The sequence below is a fragment of the Chelonia mydas genome, chromosome 1 (assembly GCF_015237465.2).
Source record: "Chelonia mydas isolate rCheMyd1 chromosome 1, rCheMyd1.pri.v2, whole genome shotgun sequence".
NCBI lineage: Eukaryota > Metazoa > Chordata > Testudines > Cheloniidae > Chelonia > Chelonia mydas.
This window is the reverse complement of record NC_057849.1, coordinates 216553402-216573394: the sequence shown is the minus strand read 5'-3', so window position 1 is coordinate 216573394 and position 19993 is coordinate 216553402. Positions and strand designations below refer to the sequence as shown.

Genomic DNA, 19993 nt, shown 5'->3' with positions numbered 1-19993 from the left:
ATCCAACAGCAGAAACTAATTTTAAAACTTGATTCTTTGCTCAGAAGCCCTTTAAAACTCTGAAGGCATCATTCTGCCTAAGATTTTCTCTGCTTCAGTGTATTGCACTGATCATATATTTTGTCTCCTTGTGTATAAATATTTTATATTGGTTCTGCATTACAAGTGGCAACAGAAAAATACAGTACTGTGCATTCTACAAAGTACTGTGTCACTTTATAAACATTCCTTTTAATACACATTCAGTTTATTGCTTCCAGAACTAACGGCTGAAAACCCATTTCCAAACACTGGAGGAGAAAAAATGGAAGTCCTTAGAAGGCTTACTGGTTGACACTGACAGATAAGCACTTTAAAAAGTTACCATAATGGATGTGCTTCTCTGGGTGGAGGGGAGTTGGCCAATCAAAATTCAGTTCTCATTAGTTTATACCACCCTCTGTCCAGAAGCTGCTTTAAGACTGTCCCATCCAATCATAGAGATGGAGTCAGTTCTAGATTTGGTATCACAGCAGTTGTCAGTCATTCACATTACATGTGCCTGTGTTTCAGTTCACTGTGATGTATAAAAAAGGACTCATGAGTTTTTACAAAAACATATAAATAGAAAGGGAATATTTCTGCTAATTTTTTGTCTCAGAAATATCAGGAACATCAAATCTGCTCTTCCCTGTTTCTTGCTGGAGGGCTTCTTCAAGGAATCAGAGAATTGGCTTGGTAGGTTGGGAGCTATCTCAGCCTTTAATCAATAGGGTGGGTATATTGTGGGTATATTAAATCTTTACCAAAGAGAACTTTTCTCTCAACCGTTTTTCAGGCATTTGAGTTAAATGAATTTAAAATGAACAAAATACAGAATATAAAACAGCTTGAGTAAAAAATTACTTCTCTGCTGAAGCACTTAGGTTTCCTTAATGCCTTAATTCTACTTGGTCTTCAGGCACCCACAGCATCTTCTAGGATAAATTTGATAGACAAGACCTGCATTACTCATTTAAACAACAAACACATCTAAAGCCTTTCAGGCCTTCTCTCTGCATTATAACGAAGCCAAAAAGGCAACAGACCAACCTTCTTTTCCTTTGCAGGTCACCTTTACAGTGAATATAATGCTAGTGAAAAGGGTTGGATTGACTCTGTTACAGTTGCTGATTTGTGTGAATGAAAGTGTCCAGCTTGCCTCTCAGAGCCCAGGTGGAGTTTGAAGGGCTGACAGCTTTTTACTTGCAGACAAAGCATGACTAAGTAGGAGTCTGACCGGCAATAATATCGAAACCTCCCTCCCTCCTGCCCCCAATGCCATTATTAGAGTCACTTTTCAGAGTGAAACTGTACTTTGAAGTGTACAGATTATTCTCTGTTCTTTGCATGTGTGCCATTGAGATTTTTCTAATAAGAATGTGTTAGGGAAAATAAAATCACCACCACAGTGCAGGGGGGTAGACAGAGGACCTATTGAAAATCCACTTGAACCCCAAATGTTCTGTGATTTGTGACTAGTTACTAGTTTAATTTCATGCAGTCTAAAAAAGAGAGTTTCTGTGTAACACAGACATTCCAAAAGTATTAGAGATTACTCTAACCTCGTAACAGCATTGACATCATTGTGATTTACACAATGCTGTTGAATTAAATAACCATAGGTAAAACAGAAAGCCAGGGGGCCTGGATGGTGACGGGACTGAGGCACACTGGTAGGCAGAAGTGTGGAACGCTTCCATGCCACTGCCTGTGTGCTATGCTTGACTCTCCTGCTCCTCTTACAACTCCACTGAGTTCAGTGGAGTTACTCCTGATTTACACTATTGAAAGTGAGAGACGCATCAAGTCTATTATGTGAAGACGAAGATTATAAGCACCTAGGGCAGGGACTTTGTACAATGCCTAGCACAGTGGAGTCCTGGGCCATGCCTGAGTCCCGTAGGTGCTATCTCAGTACAAATAATAAATAAAGGTACTGCAGGTCAAAGCATGCTCTCAGCGACACCAGTGCAAATCCATTAGCTTCAGCGGGGTTACATGGGTGTCACTGATTGGAATTGAGTTGCTGGGAAAGAATAGACTCCAGCTCCTTCTCTCCAAGCTGTGTTGGCTGTGCAGAACTAATGCAAATAAAACTGCAGTAAATTCCTAACATCTGCTGCCTTGAGTGAAAAATTATTCTAAATATACACCGAGAGGAGATCGGTTAATTCGGAAAGTGCCATTTTTACGCAGTCATTTTTCTCTTTTTCTCTCCAGCATGTATGCGGTAAATGAGCTCTGCCATTCCAGTTTCTATTATCGCACAGTTGCTCGGGAATATTCAGCTCTCAGCCTTTGTTCTGTTGTTACTAGCATAGAATTCCACATCTCTGCTTGCAGTAGATGTTCCAAATAAGCTTACTGGAACTTCACTAACAAGAAAGTGCGTTTGAAGGTACAAAATAGCGTAATCTCCAGAGCAGGGAGCGTTCCAGCCAGTGGGTGGCTCTAGCTGGCAACTGCTAGCATCTTAGATTTAGCAAGAAGCTGTCCATTCTGACCATTTTAAATAGTGAAAATGACATCCAATGTGGAATGAAAATATGTTTGCCCCAGTTACAGTATTTGGAACAAGTTCATGACATGCATATATGCCTGCAATATTTGTATTCAATAATCATGCAGAGATGTTGTGACACTTTGCTAATAGAGTATTTGACAATATTTTGCCCCTCCCTGGTGGAAAGGCAGCAAAAAGCCTATGACCTGTAAACAAGGAAAAAATGGCTTCACTGGGGTTTTGCATCCTTCTTTCTGTAGCATTGTGCCTCCCCAGAGATTCTTGTCAGTGCTTAGTTCTCTGGTGAAGATCATGGGTGGGGTTTTCCACACATTCGGTCCAGGCTGTTGTCACCTCAACCAGATACCTGTGCTTCCGTGGACTACCTACCCTTTTTCTAGTATCTGTCTCAATCTGTACCAATCTGTCAAAAATCTCAGTTGAGCCCCTCCACCCTGAGACTGCTGTAGGGAACTCAACTGCTGGTCCCCAAGCGTTTTAAATCTAGAGCCTGAACAGAGCCCAGCCACTGCCCCACTCTTGAGATCCCTAGGCACATTTTCAGGGTGAAGACCTTCTGTCTAGGACCCCTTCCTGAAAGCTGAAACCTGCTGTCCAGCTGCCGCCCTGCTGGACCCAGTAATGACCCTTCAGACTCCCCCATAGCTTAAACACAGCCTCTCCTAGACACCTACAAAGACGTGAGCCATTTAACTCCCTCAGGATGCCCCTGGTAACAGTGGTGGATTTAGAGTTAGTTGGGCCCTGTGCTCAGCTTCATTTTTGGGGCCCCTCCTTGGGACCCAGCCAAGAAAAAGGACATTCTCTCTTATCTCCTCCCTGCCCCCGTTTTTCATTCTTTTTTTTTCACCCTCTTCCTATAAGTAATAGGAAGTAAATGAAAATAAAGTGAGGTACCTTGATTGTTTTTGTAGTCTGACTTATTTTTCCACAGACCACTTGAAAATTGCTGGGGATCTTGGCAGACAACTTAATGATCTTTCCAAATATTGTTTGTACTGTTAGCTAACTACGGTAAAGTTCTTTGGATAAGAACACTTTATATTAAAAAAAAAAGGTAAAAAAAGTTGGGGTGTGGGGACTGGCCAGGAGTTAGGTTGCAAGAGGAGGCTCAGGGCTGGAGGGTGCAGCGTCTGGGAGGGAGTTAGGGTGCAGGATTTGGCTGGGGGTTGGCATGCAGGGTCTGCCCAGGAGTTAGGGTGCGGGAGGGGGCTCAGGACTGGGCCAGGGGTTTGGGGTGTGGAGCGCTTACCTGGGGCAGCTCCAGTTTGGTGCAAGGGGTGCAGGAGGGAACATGAGAGGGTGTGGGGGGGCTGGGTATGTGTCAGGGGTGCAGGAGTCAGGGATGGCTGGGCGTGTGTGAAGGGGGTGCAGGAGACAGGGCAGGGGGCTGAGGGTGTGGGCTGGGGTTGTGGGGATGCTCCCAGCCCCCTGCCCCACCTCAGCCTTCTGCCCTGAGCAGCTCACTGCAGGGGGTTGGAGGGGGTGTATGTTTAAGGGGAATGCGAGGGCCCCGCCTTTGCTCTGCCCTGCCCCGCCCCCAACCCTTCCCCACCTCCTCCCCCAAGCACGCTGCAGCCCTGCTCCTCCCACTCCCTCCTGGAGTGACCTGAGTGCTGGCAAATAGCTGTTTGGCAGTGGGGAAAGCACTGGGAGAGACAGGGGGGCGGGAATGTGGCACGCTCGGGGGAGGAGGCGGGGAAGAGGCTGGGGAGCGGGGAGCTTGGCTGCTGGTGGGTGCGGAGCCTGCAACACCAGGCTTCTGCCCCTGCAGCTGCCCGGACCTGGGGCCCCCTGTCATTAGGGGGCCCTGTGCCAGGGCACCCTGTGTTTTACTGTAAATCCACCTCTGCCTGGTAAGTGTCAAACCTGTAATACACACAGATGCTTTGCTTAGAGCCTAGCATGTGATTATTCTTTAACAGCACAAAACACACACAGTGCCATACAAAATAATAAACTCCCTATAAAGCACATATAGAGTCACCAGGATGCTGTGACCACTAGGCAGCTAGCAATCTGCAAATCCCAAGACCAAGACTTACAAAAGGGATTCAAGTTTGGGCTTGCTGTTGACCATTTGCGGAGTTAAAAACCTCACAACAAACAGAACTGACCCTCCCTGGCTTTACTGTCAATGTAGAATTTTCCCCCCGTCATCATTCCTCTTGATTTTAAGGCAATAGGCTGTAACTCTATACACACTAAAGAGCTTTTATTTCTTGTCTGTGACAACTATAAAAGCTGTGTGTGAGAGGGAGGAAATGGGGATTAAATCTTGTCAACATCGTTGAATTATCCCTCATAGTAAACACAATGATTTTGCTTGCAGGGAGGATGCATTACAAAACTGGAAAAGTTCCTGGCAGATCACCTTTTGATAATGGGAGCTGTTGGCATAGGAGTAGCTTGCCTTCAGGTAAGTCCCACGAGCACATCAAATGCTGGGTTATTTTTCCAACTCACTAGACCCTCCAGCCTAAGGGGTACCTTCTTAACTAAAATTCCCTACCATCTCTATAGCTGAACAAGCGGTGGCCCCAGGGGAAGCACTAGTGTAGATCAGCCAGTGGTTTAACCAATGTGCCATCTTCCATGGTCAAAGCAGATCTTTGACACAGTTGATTGGAACCCCAGCAGCACCAGCATATTGTCTGCACTTCGCGTTACCACTGGCGAAGCTGAACTGCTGGCGGCAGCCGCGGCAGGAAATCTGAGGAAAATAAGTCTAGCGTACACAAGGCCTGACTGTGCTTTTCTGTCATTTGTTCCTGGGAACGAGTGCTGTGGTTTCACTTATGCACGAGATCATCTGGATTTACATGTAAAGCTCACTTTTTTAAACAGTGTGATCTTCATCTAATAGCGGATATCTACAGCTGTGCTTGGCATAAATAGGAGATACAAGGGTTTCAAATTTGGGACTTCTGGCTGATGCAGCATAGGCTTCTTCTGATGCTGATCTGGCCCATAGTTTCTTCTAACAGCATTTGCCTGGTTTTTCTTGTTTTTTGTTTTATTAAATAATAAATCAGGCAGTGACCTTAGAACAGAATTTTTCTGACTGAGTGGCTTTTGAGGCCGGCTTAAACCACTTTCAGGTTTTGGGGTTTTTTTAAAGAGTGAGCAGATATAGTAGCAGAGATTTCTCTATGAAAACAGCGTGTATGGGTGACTAGCAGAGAACAGGTCATTATGACAGACAGTTCCTTCAGTCTTTATGTATTTGGATAGATGGATGGCAGTTTTGAACAAAATATCATTTTTGTGGATGGGAGATTCCTTGGTCAACATGTTTCCTGTCTCTGGATGGGAAAGTTTGTTTGGAAAACCAGCTCCCCCAGCCCTCTCTGTGAACGGAACAATTAAGTGAAACAGAGAGAGAATAACAGATCGTTTCAGGCGTCCAGGGATAGCAGCAGTTTACACTATTCAAGTGTCAAGTAGCTGTATTATCTTAAAAAATAAGAAAGCTGTCTGGGATCAGCTATAGTGGAAATGAGGCCGCAATATTCTTTTATCCTCTTAATTTACCTTTTTCCTCACAACTTGCCCCAAGGTCACACAGTAAATCACTAACTCACTGACAAAAGAACCCAGACTTTTGTTTTTTCATGGATGCATATATTTCAAGGCCAGAAAGGGACCATTGTGATCCTCTAGTCTGACCTCCTGTATAACATAGGCCATAGAACTTCCCTAAAAGAATTCCTTTTGAACTGGAGCATATCATTAAAAAATAAAATCAATCCAATCTAGATTTTCAAATTTCCAGTGATGAAAATCTACCAAAACCCTCTATAAATTGTTCCAGTGGTTAATGACCCTCCCTGTTAAAAATCTATGCCTTACTTTCAGTCTGAATGTGTCTAGGTTCAACTTCAAGCTACTGGGTCACATTATACCTCTGTCTGTCTGTTAAACTGAGAAGCCCATTAGCAAATATGTGTTTTCTATGTAGGTAATTATAGACTGTGATCAGGTCACCCCTTAATACTCTTAAGCGAACTAGATCGAGCTCCTTGCGTCAATCACTATAAGGCATGGTTTTCTGTCTCTCTGTCTTGTGTTTTCACCACTGGACAATGCTGCTGCCTTTGAAAATGTTTCCTCCCTTCTGAAACATTGGTGTTAGACTCCATCTCTCTCAGGTTCTTATAGCAGAGCTACATGTACTTTTCTGCTCAAAGGTGGTCTAGTAAAGCTTCCCTTCTATGTTTCACAAGCTGGAGACTCAGCAGAGAAAAAAAAAAAGACAGGAAGTTTTAGGTCTACCTTAGATCTGAGATATTTGTAGGGGTCAGGGGAAATATCAGAAATTCCATGTGACCCCCTGGAACAGCTGATTTAGTATATGTTGCTATATAGAGGCCTGTGGCTACTAAGCAGGGACACCTGGGGAAAATTTTTTTCCTTCAGTTCTTTGTCCAACACAAGATATTGCTGATCCTGTGGTGTTAAATATGCAGGAGTCTTCCCAGAATTTATGGAGCTGATCCCAGCATGTGTGATGTAGAAATGATTTTGGGTGTGGACATCTCTTGTCCTCTCATTGTGACGTTGTCACAAGGGGAAATAGGCTTGTTTGTTTCCCTCCTTCAGTGGTTACTAATAGGTACTGCTGGTGTCTCGCAGTACACCCCAGGAAACGGTGTGTGGTCCTGCCCCATCTCTAGTCATTTTAGCAGCCGTGTTAAGGGAAGTATTTCTGATTACTCCTTATTGGCAGAGATGGGAGGATGTATTCCTAATGCCAGCTAAACAACTGCACAGTCCCCTTCCAATATGGGCACTGTAATGAATGGAAAAGAGAAAGGAAGAATCCGGGTTATTACAGCTTGTCCTGGAAATCCTCCAGATTCCATAAGTGACAAGGAATTGCACCATAAATCAGCATGATTCTCTTCATTTGGAACCAAGAATGAAAGTATTTCACACTGAATATTGACTCGAGTGATCTCCAGAAAAAAGAAATTACAGTAAAATGACAATAGATTTTTAGAGTCCAGCAAAAAAAAGAAAACCCAAACATTTTCTCTCCAAGAAAATTAGATGTGTCTAACATATCCTATACAGGTGGGAAGGACCTATACAGAGTCTGGCTTAGGTCGGGTTCAGAGTGTCTTGGTACATGCACAGCACTTGCAGGAATCCACATATTCTTGGGCCTTGACCAGCATGCGGGGCTGCCAGAAAAAATGGGCAACCATGTGCGAGATCTTCCAGTGGCCAAGGTGACCCACTGATGGAGCATCATGGCACAGCTGTAGCACCTCCAGTCAGGGGCACCATGGAGCACATATATGTGTTTGTTGAAGTACATTACACTCATCTGTCATGGAATGGTACCTCTTAGCTCTCAATGGCAGGAGCAGTGCCCCTTGGGCCAGCGGGTCTTTCTTTGGGGAGGACCAGATGAGAGAAAGCAGGTCTCACAGGATCGTGGCTCTGGCAAAGTTACCAGGCTTGAAGAGGTAGGGGTGTTCAGAAGTCAGTTCTTCACTTCCGCAGTAATATTTTCCATTCCAGGATAGATCATTGGCTTTCCCATTTTGCTTTCCTGGGTGGTAGGTAATTGTGAACTCAAACCAAGAAAAAAACAAGGCACACCTTAGCTGCCTCTGGTTCAACACTCGGGCTTTGCGGAGGTACTTGAGGTTCTTATGGTTGGTGAAGACCCGTACTGAGCGCCGAGCCCTGTCCAAGTGGTGACACCATTCTGCAAAGGCCTTTTTTTATGGCGAACAGTTCCTTAAAATGAAGGTGGCCTTTAGCTAGTCAAAAGCGAGCTGGGCTTCAGGTGACCAAGGGAATTGCATGGCTTTGCAGAGGAGGGAGGTCAGAGGAGTTATTCATTGGGAGAAGTTGGCAATGAAGCTCCTGTAAAAATTCACAAAGCCCAGGAGCCACTGAAGTTCCCAGAGAGTCCAGGGTGTTGTCCAGTTATGGATGGCTTCCACCTTCTGTGGATCCATCTGGATTCCTTCGGGGGAGATTATGTCCCCAACAATTCAATGGTGGCCTGTTCAAAGGTGTACTTTTTCAGTTTGGCATACAACCCATGCTTCCGTAGCCTCCCCAGGACACACCCAACATGATGGTAGTGCTGCACTGGATTCTCAGAAAATTTCAGCATGTAATTGTAGTAGATAATCTTGTATTGGTCCAGGATATCCTTGAACATGTCATTTACTAAATGTTTCAAGGGCATTGGTCAAGCCAAACAGCATCCAGGCAACTCTGTGGCAGTAGCAGAGAGGATGAAAGGCCTACCGGTTTCAGCCCAGATAATCTTATCCTGGATAACCCATGAACAGGTGAATGTTCCACCTCCTGCTGTCTTGACTCCTCATTCCACGAGAGCTCAGGCCTCTTCAGCAGTGTTTCTGGCCCAGGTCCTGACCCAAGACATCTGCAGAGCCACAACTTGGTCATCAGTGCATACCTTCTTCTCCCACTATGCTGTCACCCAGCTGGCTCGAGATGACACCAGTTTGGGAGAGCACTGTTGCAATCTGCATGTCCATGAACTCTGAGCCCACCTCCTGATGTACTGTTTCTGAGTCCCCTTATGTGGAATGGATATAAGCAAGCACTTGAACAAGAAAAAACGGTTACTAACATTTCCGTAACTGTTGTTCTTCAAGATGTGTTGCTCATGTCCATTCCATGACCCACCTCTTGAAGTTAGCCAGCAAGAAGGAGCAGAGAGGGTGCAGGGCCTGTAGTGCCCTGTATACTGGCACAAGGGAAAAATCTCCGACAACGGTGCATGCAGCACGCGCATACCTAACGTGGAAAGGAAAAGAGCAACACATCTCAAAGGACAACAGTTATGGACCATTTTTTCTCCATGTTCACTGAGGGTAGGACAGGAAGTAATCAATGTAGTTTGCAGCAAAGGAGATTTAGATTACATATTAGGAAAATCTTTTTAACTGTCAGGATAGTTAAGCACTAGAACAGGTTACCTAAGGAGGTTGTGGAATCTCTGGCATTGGAGGTTTTTTATAATAGTCTAGAAAAACACCTGTCAGGGATGGCCTAGGTATACTTGGCCCTGCATCTGCATGGGCAAATGGATTAGATGACTTTTCGAGGCCCTTTCAGCCCAACATTTCCATGATCCTTCCTTAAGACTGCAAATTTTGTAACTTCTGTACCAGTAACTTTAGTCTGCAAAACCTGGAGATGAATTTTCTTCATTCGAGTGCACACACATCTCCAGCAATGTTCCTTTTAGCCCCTTCACCCAAGAGCAAGCTGCAACACTAACTAGACATGCTGTGAAGGCATCACAGATATTCGGGGTCACCAGCATGAGCAGAATACACCCCAGGCCTATTTGAAGGTGGTCTACTCCTGTCCCAGACACTGACTAGCAGCTTCTTCTTTTTTAATGAATAGAGTTTTTTGTTTAAAGCAAAACCTCTTGAAAGACACCGTCACATCCTTTATTCTTGAAAGTTCTGTCTTCCTTTTCCTGTAAGTCAAGTGGAAATTTAGATAGGTTTAAAAACTGGGGGGAATAAAAACCTCTAGTGTGAGAAAGTTAAGAGCATCAGTTTGAAAAAAAGAACATATTAGCTCCGGACATATGTATAGCTGGGGCGGGATTCTTCAAAGCACTCAGTGCTGTCCTAGCCCTGAAATCAGCGTTGAAACTCCCATTGACTTCCACTGGAGCAACAGCAGGCCCGTGGTGTGTGCTTTTGAAAATCCCACCCATAATGAACCTTGGTAGCGTATATTACATAGGAATACTGTGGTCTTCAGCTTGGATCAAACCAGGAATCTTCAGCACTAAAACCTCATGTGTCTCAAGGAGAACTGCCTGGGTGGCATGCGAATCCTCCATTTGGGGAGGCTGGGCACGCCCAGACCATGGCCCCGCTCCAAGGTTCATCCCCGCTCAGCCTCCTTGCCCGAAGCCCTGCCCACGCTCCACCCCTGGCCCTGCTTGCCCCCACCCTCCGGCCGCTCACCACTCACACATGCCTCTTTACCCCCTCGCCCGAGGGCCCCATGCAGGCAGAGCAGGGATGGGAAGAGGCAGAGGGCAGAAGGGGCCTTAGGGGGGAAGAGGACAAGTGGGAGCAGGACCTCGGGGCGGAGCACGAATGGGGTCACGACCGGGGCACCCTCCAAAGGCAGCAGCTTAGCATCCCCTGGCCTTTTAGACCCACCACCCATGGAGAACTGTGCCGGGGAAATTAATAAGCTGTTATAGTCATCAGATCCAGGCACTAGCAGGAGACATGACGATATTCCTCAGGCCATTGTTTTATAACATACCCTGCTAGCAATGATGTGTGGGTGCAGACAAATGCATCCACCGCATTGCTAGGTCAAATATATATATTGCTTTCTTACTGGCAACAGCAATGACCAACAGCAGTGGTGCAGTTATAGCTCCACCAACCAGGAAAAAAGGAGGCATGCCAACTTTAGTCAGTGCTGGTACATAAGCCTCAGCTTGCCCATTTTGGCCCAGATCCTCAAAGGTATTTAGGCACCTACCTCCTAATCAATGGGAGTTAGGTGCCTAAATGCCTTAAAGGGTCTGGGCCTTTCTCTTTACCTCTGCCTCCTGGAAATGTCAGCTCTCAGAAGAGGAAAAATGAAGGACTTGGTGAGAAGAGAATTAAAAGGCAGGGGAAGAGCCTGCATCTGGGGGTGAAGAATCCAGCGCTGCAGGGATCACCCAGGGATCTAGTCGCATATCTCCTCCATCCACCTCTGTTTCTCAGATGGAACCAGACATCAACTCTTTTTTAGCTTGGAGAGTGGGTTCCGTTTCTGAGATTGAGACCTGTCTCCCTTACACTCAGACATCTGGGTCTCCTATTCAAATACCTCCAGCCCCTCACTGTCTGAGGCATTTATATTAGACTTGCAGCTCTTTGTGTAGAAGTGACCAACTCCAATAAGGCACATCCCTGGGTGGTGGATAGGGGAACTTCCTGCAGATATGCTGGACAGCTGCGAATATTCAATAAAGCAGTTGCAGACCAACTGTCAGCATCTCTCAGTAAGGTGGGATGAAGTAGTTGGTGGTACAGATACCACTATAAAAGACCACTTAGGCCCTATGATGTGGATGTCAAGCCAAATAAAGAATGTCTAAAAATAAGTCTTGCTGGGGCTTGTCAGCTTTGGGAGGCAGCTCACTCAGGAGAGGGGAAAATCCAATTTGAACAGCTGACCTGTAAAGCCCATCCAACAGATAATACTCCTATGAACTGGTGGCCATGTCACAACTATCCCAGAGGGGTAGGGCGTTCCCCGCAAACAATGTATAACATGCTTGCCTGACTGTTGTAACTGGGCAAGGGCCGCTGAAGGTAAAGAAGCAAGTGAGTAATCGGAGTAAGCTCAGATGTGGAGGCAGACATACACACTGACTGGAAGAAGGAGGAGCTATCTGAGATCCTAAAGAGAAGAAGAGTAAATGTGTACAAGAGACCAAATGGAAAGGTTGAAATGCCAAGGTGTTGGAGGAGGATTACAAAATCTACTACTCAGGGAATTCCAACACCGCCCCCCCCCCCCCCCAAAACAGTGTTGGAGAAACCTTGCAGAGTCATGTGATAGAGGTTACCCGAAGTTTGGGCCAAATGATGTGTTAAAATGTGCTGGGAAGAGGTAACATCCATATAGTGAGTGACTATGCATCACAGGTATGAGAGGTTTAAAAGAGGAGTTTTTTTGGTGAGTTGTTGTGCCTTCTTGGAAACATACCATCCAACGAGAAGATAATTATCAGAACAGATCTAAAATAACTGCAAAGGCTGGATATGAAATAGTCCACGGAGACCATGACATTGGAACCAGAAACTCATGGGGAGTGGGGGGGGGGGGGTGGGCGGAGAAATGGCCCTACAGACTTGTCTGGCACTTGGCTTAGTGATCATCAACACACACTTTCAGAAGAGGGAAATCCATATCATAACTTATGCCAATAAAGGACACAAGACCTAAGTTCCCTCTAAGCTGTGCGACCGCTTATTAAGCCCCGCGCAGGGGCTCAGGGCTGCAGCGGGGAGAGATGCCTCTCCCCCAGCCCCAAACCTGCCACTCCAGGGAGAGGCACCTCTCCCTGCCGGCCCCAACACGGACCTGCCGCAGCAGGGGGAAAGGCGCCTTTTCCCCCACCCAGACCAGGTGCTGCTGTGGGGAGTCCTCTCTCCCTGCCTTAGCCCCTGGGAAGCCTGCACCCCAAACCCATCATCCCCAGTCCCACCCCAGACTCCGGCACCCCCCACCACATCCCAATCCTGAGCCCGCCTCCCACACTCCAAACCTCCCAGCCCTACCCCCAGCACATGAATTTTGTTATATGCATCAATATGGAGGTGATGTGTGACACATCACCTCCATGTTGGCTCGCATAACAAAATTCATTCCACACATGCGTGGGAAAAATTAGAGGAAACAAGACTGAAATCTATTTCCCTTTAATAAGAAAAGACCGATCATGAATAATCTACTGTAAGGTAACACCCTATGAGTGCATTGGGAGACAGCACAGACCTTGCCTTTCTGCCTTCAGAATGCAGAGACCTTGGAAGCTCCAGAACCTCTGAGCACCAGAAAGGACTAGGTTGAGGAAATGTAAAAACAGGAATTAAAAACACTTCAAACCAGGAATAATGTGTAGATTTCTTGACGACACATAGGGAGGTGTGGAGGACAGTTGGTCCAAACTCAAGTCCTCTTTTCTGGAAACAGTACATGAAGTCCGAGGAGCGATGAAACCGGTGCCAAAAAGGATAAGAAGGGAAACTTGGTGGTGGAATCCTCAAGTTCAAGAAGCCGTTGAAGGGGAAAAAAGATAATTTTCCAAAAATGGCAGGCTATTGGTTTGAGCTGTAATAAGATGGCACATACGGAGGCAAAAAAGGAGTCCAAAGAAAGTGTTGCAACAGCTAAAAATATGGCCTCCTCTATAATCGAGTAGGGGAGGACATGAAGGAGAGAATACCATCGATAGACTTGCCAAGGCAAGAGAGAAAATGACAAAGGATGTGAATGTGTTTGCTTATATTACAAATGAATGTGGTATATTGCAAATGAATGTTGACTGAATCAGGAAAGTTCGGTGTGATCATTTTGAAAGAGTGATGAATCAGAAGAATCCAAGGGAGGAATTAAGAACATGTAAACCAAACCAGAGCATGACAGATTACATACACAAGACAAGGGTTCCAGAGGCACTTAGGAAAATGAAAAAGGAGAAAAGCACTTGGGCCCGATGAAGTACCAGTGGGTGCTGTGAAGTCATTGGGAAGGGAAGGCATTACATGTCTTATAGGTTCAGTTATATTCTTAAGAAAAAAATGCCATGTGAATGGCGTAAAGCTTTGTGGTGCCTATTTTTAAACATAAAGGAGCTAGTTCACTGCGTGCTAATTATCACCCAGTTAAGCTGATGGCATATGTCTGAAAGTGTGGGAGAAGTTTATTGAAAAGCATCTGCACAGAATGGTTGACATTTGGAAGGGTCAGTATGGATTCATGCCAGGAAGGAGCACATTTGATGCCATATTTGCGCTATGAATCCTCATAGAGAAGTTCAGAGAAAAAAGAGATGGCAACTGCGTGGTTTTTGTGGACCTGAAAAAGCTATATGGGCATGTATCAACAGAACTAGTTTAGTGCAATTTATGAGAGAGGAGCGCCAGAAGGATATGTCTGTCCTATCTGGGGTACGTATGACAGAATGACTACCATAGCCCAAACTAAATGGATCTACAAGAGAGAATTTCCAGTGCACACTGGCCTGCATCAGGGGTCAGCGTTCAGCCCCTTTTTGCTTACAGTTGTCATGGATGTGATACGTGAGAATACACAAAGGGAGTTGCCTCGGAACATGCTGTTCGCACTTAGCAGTAAGTCATCAGTGGAAGACTGTGAAACCCTGCCAGCCAACTTGGAGCAGTGGCAAAATAGTTTTGAGTGGGTTGGGCCAAGAGTGAACATGAGTAAGATGAGGCTAGGATAACTGAGGGAGGAGGACTTACCATAAAAGGTTATCACAGTCAAAGAACTTAGAAGAGTGAAAAAATTTAAATACCTTAGATCAGTGCCCTTCTGAGTGATGCCCAACATCGTATTAAAGCTGTGTGGAGCAAATGTGGAAGCTGAACCCAGTTCTCTGATAAAAAGATGCCAATACAGGTAAAAGGTAGAGTGCATAAAATTGTCATTCGACCCATCTTAATGTACAGAACAAACATGCCAGCCACAATAAAGGAAATCAGGCTGCTCTCTACCACAGAAATAAAGATGCTGAGATGGTCAAATGGTTGGACTCTGCATGATAAGAAACAAAATGAGGTTCTAAGGGGCCTAATGCAGGTTGCTCCAACTGAAGACAAGTCAAGTGAGTCTAGGCTATGTAGGTATGGCCAATATCCAGTGGAGACCAGAGAGCTACATCAGTCGGATGGCACTTGCGATGACTGTGGACAGAAGATGACCAAGAGGAAGACCGAAGACTTGGTACGCAGACTGGATATCAGTGGACCTCAGAGAGACCAATCTATATGGCAGCCTGTCATATGATCATGAGTTTTGGAAGAAGGTTATAGAAGTCACTGACCCCAAATAGTGGCAAGAAAGAATATGATGCTGCAGCTCCTTGATGCTTCCTGGCTCCCAGTGAGTCAGGGGAGCCCTGCTATAATGGGCCCATCTCTTTCTGTAGACGTCCTCTGGCTTTCTCAGCCTCAGCCCCTTCTCCAGAATGCTTTAAGCAGCTCCTTTCCCTCTGGTGGTGTTTCCGCTGATGCTGCCTCAATCAGTATGGCTTGCATCATTCCCCTCTGCACACAAAGGGAAAACTTCTGCCTTCTCCATTGCTGTAACTTTCTCAGGGGAAATGGGTCTGCTTTCCTCTTTCATCCCTTCTGGGGACCAGTCTTCTTAGACAGGATTTACAGGGTTTTATCTAGGCCCCACTTGGAAATCTGTGGCCCCTTTTCCTCAGGCCTGCACCTCATTTCCCTCTGTGCATCTGACTCTTCTCATCCTAGGCTGGGACCTGCCTTCTCTTCCTCAGGCCTCCCTGCTAAAATGCTTGTGGGGAATGGACAAGGACTACAGTATTTGGTCTAATCATATGGTAGAAATCCCATATTCGTCCCTGCTAGGAGACTCAGGGATCACTTGCTATGCCTCATTTTTCTTCCTCTGTCCCAGTCAGGGTCCTCTTTCAACACCTCTCTATCCTCTCCAGAAAATTCCCTCTCTTCTGCCAAATATTTCTTCTCTTGTTATTGAGAGCCTCTTGCATAGTGGTGCCATTCACCCCATGTTGCAACAGCTGTTGCAGCTTTTTCCTCCCTGCAACCCAATCTGTGTGTCCTGATTATTGCTAGTACCTTGGGATGGTCATCTTCCCATCCAGGGTTTCCACTCCTCTTGGGAACACAGTCTCAGCATCAGCCTCCCAGAACTCCAAGCAATTTGCCTCGCCCAGCCAGCTTGGGGACCCCTGCTTCAGAACCATCGTTTTCTTACCAGACTAGAGAGCAGAACTCTGAACAGACAAGTGAGCACCTGTTTGAGCCTCTTCTGGATGGAGAGCTATCTCCACTCACTTTGTCTGGTTTACCTAGAGGGGAAAGAGAGGTCAGCTACCTATAGGGGAAAAGAGAATGTTCATTAATTTCAGGCAAGTGGAACTACAACCCCTTAGGCTTCCTCAATGCCAGCTAACATTTGAGTTTTCTTATGTTCCATCTTTGGGCCATATTTTCTTCCTGTTGTTCCCACTTGGTCACCTCCACACCCTCTGTTTGGCGCAACCCATGGGACCCGACTGCTACTGTAGGTCAGAAAGTGATTCAAGCAGCTTTTCGACACACAACGCTCCCACCTCACACACACACTCCCCATGAGTCTCTGCTTAATACATATGTCATTCACTGATGTTGCTAGGCAGAATAGGAGGGGAGTGACTGATGACAAAGGAAAACTGCTTACCAGTATTTCTGTCTCCTGTGGTTTTCTCTAGTACCTTTCTACATCCAAACATACTCCTTCCCCTTGGGGAGTGCACTACCTTGGCATTGTTATACAGCTTTGAATATCTCACGCTGAAGTGGGGAGGCTGACACTTCCATATTAGCTCTGATTCAGTTCTTTTGCCTCCTGCTTTCTTTGTGGTGTAGATGGGGTCATCCTGCTGTCAGTCATTGCTGTTGCTTGGTAGGGTCGGAGAAAAGAAGATTATGAAAAACAATTGCAAAGCAGTAATATTCCCTTAACACCAACTCAACACACACACACACATTAATTCAGTGTTAAACCTGATAATTTAAATCTTTATAAACCAATAAATTCAGAGTTCGTCTTGTTATGGCAGGTTTAACTCTACCCCTGGCATGGATGTGATGAAATAGGACCTTTCAGTACACAATCACACGCTGCATCACTGGGCTGTATTCTGTAACTCTTTGCTAACCTCAGTTTTCGCCTGATACTCTTAATGACTTTAGTAGGCTTTGAGGCAGGCCCTAGCTGGAAATCTGGAATACTGTGAGCATTCTTGTCTCCCATGTTTAATAAAGATGAATTCAAAATGGAACAGGTGCAGAGAAGGGCTACTAGGATGATCAGAGGAATGGAAAATCTGCCTTATGAGAGGAGAATTAAGGAGCTTGGCTTGTTTAGCCTAATGAAACAAAGGAGGGAGATAGGATTTCTCTCTACAAATACATCAGAGGGATAAACATCAGAGAGGAAGAGAAGTTATTTAAGGTTACAGGCCCCTGTGGGCACAAGAACAAATGGATATAAACTGGTCATCAATTAGTTTAGGCTTGAAGTTAGATGAAGACTTTTAACCATCAGAGGAGTGAAGTTCTGGAACACCCTTGCAAGGAGAGTAGTGGGGGGAAAAATACCTAACTTGTTTCAAGACTAAGCTTGACAAGTTTATGGAGGGGATGGTATGATGCTCTGTCCCCCACAGATTTCTTTGCTTCCCCGCAGAAAAATGACTTTCTGACAGGGAAGCAAAAGGAAGCTGCAAGAGCAGTCACGCACCAGTCCCTAGCAGCGCAGGTACATTGTTTCAGGCATCTGGAGCAGCCGGTGGAGAGGTAAATCACAACGGGACCAGGGACACCTCAGCCAGTGGCTCCTACCCTGAGCCAGGATCAGCTGCTAGTCTGGCTGGGCTGGAGGCAGGAGAGGATGGGACGTCCTCTTCCCCTGCAAGGAGTGGCTGTGTCAGACCCACCCCCAGAAACCTCCCCCAGTTACAGGAAGCTCAGCATCCTCCCCTGCTTCCTGCCCCCATCACTCCTCAGCTGTGGGGGGAGGGATCACTGTACAGGAGCTGCTCCCCCATCCTCCCAACCCCCGTGCATCCAGACCTCCCATACCCAAACACCCCTGCCAAGCCTCACCCCGTAGACCCAGAACCCCCCTAGCCCTCCATACCCAAACCCCACCCTACTGAACCTCAACCCCTGCATCTGGAGCCTCCCTGCACTCAAACCTCCACCCTGATGAGCCCCACCCCCCTACACACCACCCTGAGCCCCCACATCCAGACACCCACACTACTGACCCCCAACTAGCTGCATTCAGACCCCCACTCCACCAAGCCCCACTCCCCCAGACTCCCCAGCTGAGACCCCCCACACCCTCCACTGAGCCCCAACTACCTTCACCTGGAAGCCCCTGCAGCGTCCCATTGCCCCTGCACCTGGAACCACACCCTCAACGAGCCTCTGTGCATCCAGATCCCACCACGCCTAGATTCCCCCACTGAGCTGCCTGCACCCAGATTGTCCCACACAGAATCCTCTCACCTCACACCTGGAACCCCCAAACTGAGCCCCTCCACACTTGGATCCTGCCTGCCCCACACCTAGTGTGCCTGGCGCAGAGGCACATACCTGCATACCTTGGACGTCAGATGGGTGCTGGCCTTCTACATTGATAGAACAAAGCCTTTCTGTAAGTCAACACAGTTGTTCGTTGCTGTAGATGACAGGATGAAAGGTTACCCAGTGTCAGCCCAGAGAATCTCATCTTGGATCACGGCCTGCATCCGCTACTGATACGAGCTGGCAAGGGTGCCCTCGCCAGCGACCATGATGGCTCATTCAACTAGAGTGCAGGCGTCATCAGCTGCCTTCCTGGCGCAGGCGCCGATCCAAGAAATCTGTCGGGCTGCAACCTGGTTGTCCGTCGACACGTTCATGTCGTACTACGCGCTGACCCAGCAGGCTTGAGACAATGCTGACTTCGGCAGAGCTGTGCTGCAAGACTGTGAACTCTGAGCCCACCTCCATTGATTCTGCTTGTGAGTCACCTAGAATGGAAGTGACATGAACAAGCACTCGAAGAAGAAAAAACTGTTACCTACCTTTCATAACTGCTGTTCTTCGAAATGTGTTGCTCATGTCCATTCCATTACCTGCCCTCCTGCCCCTCTGTCAGAGTTGTCGGCAAGAAGGAACTGAGAGGGCGTAGGGCTGAGATAGCACAGAATCAGTGCAGCACTCCAGAGGGCGCCACAGCCGGCCCTACGGGTACCGCCAAGGCAAAAATCTCTGATGGCCACGCACGTGGGTGCATGCACACTTAGAATGGAATGGTCCTGAGCAACACATCTCGAAGAACAACAGTTACCGGTTTTTCATTATTAACACGTTTGCCCAGTAGTATGTCCCATTGCCCCGTATCGGTCAGTCTTGTAAGAAAAGACAAGCATAGTGCATACGGTACATGTACAGACGGGAGTTTGGGTTGCCATAGGAACCTTAAATCTCAATTGCCCGACTCCTGTGAGTTTGAAATCTATAATGTAATGTTCCATTCATGTGGTTTATTGAATTCACTCTTCTATTTAGTTGTTTTTTTCTGAGGTCAAATCCTGTTATGCTTGGGCATGAGACCTTATAGAGCAAGGTGTATTATAATCCAAATTATCAGAAAGTTGCACATCTTGTATTTTCTAAGTGCTTCTGTCAAGGTTCCTCCCCCACTCTGAACTCTAGGGTACAGATGTGGGGACCTGCATGAAAACCTCCTAAGCTTACTTTTACCAGCTTAGGTTAAAACTTCCCCAAGGTACAAATTAATTTTATCCTTTGTCCTTGGAATATCCACTGCCACCACCAAACTCTAACTGGGTTTACTGGGAAACGTAGTTTGGACATGTCTTTCCCCCCAAAATCCTCCCAACCCTTGCACCCCACTTCCTGGGAAAGGTTTGGTAAAAATCCTCACCAATTTGCATAGGTGACCACAGACCCAAACCCTTGGATCTGAGAACAATGAAAAAGCATTCAGTTTTCTTACAAGAAGACTTTTAATAGAAATAGAAGTAAACAGAAGTAAAGGAATCACCTCTGTAAAATCAGGATGGTAGATACCTTACAGGGTAATTAGATTCAAAACATAGAGAATCCCTCTAGGCAAAAC

At 46.3% G+C, this 19993-nt stretch overlaps 1 protein-coding gene across 3 annotated transcripts in view; it reads left to right on the top strand.

The window, feature by feature from the left end:
• The window catches only part of TSPAN11 (tetraspanin 11), a 168338-nt gene that overhangs the window by 119289 nt on the left and 29056 nt on the right, over nt 1-19993 (top strand). For all 3 annotated transcript variants that reach the window (XM_043526658.1, XM_043526621.1, XM_043526584.1), the window contains one exon: nt 4878-4964. In XM_043526658.1, the coding sequence (XP_043382593.1) occupies nt 4878-4964 (87 nt within the window). The remainder of the gene's footprint in view (nt 1-4877; nt 4965-19993) is intronic.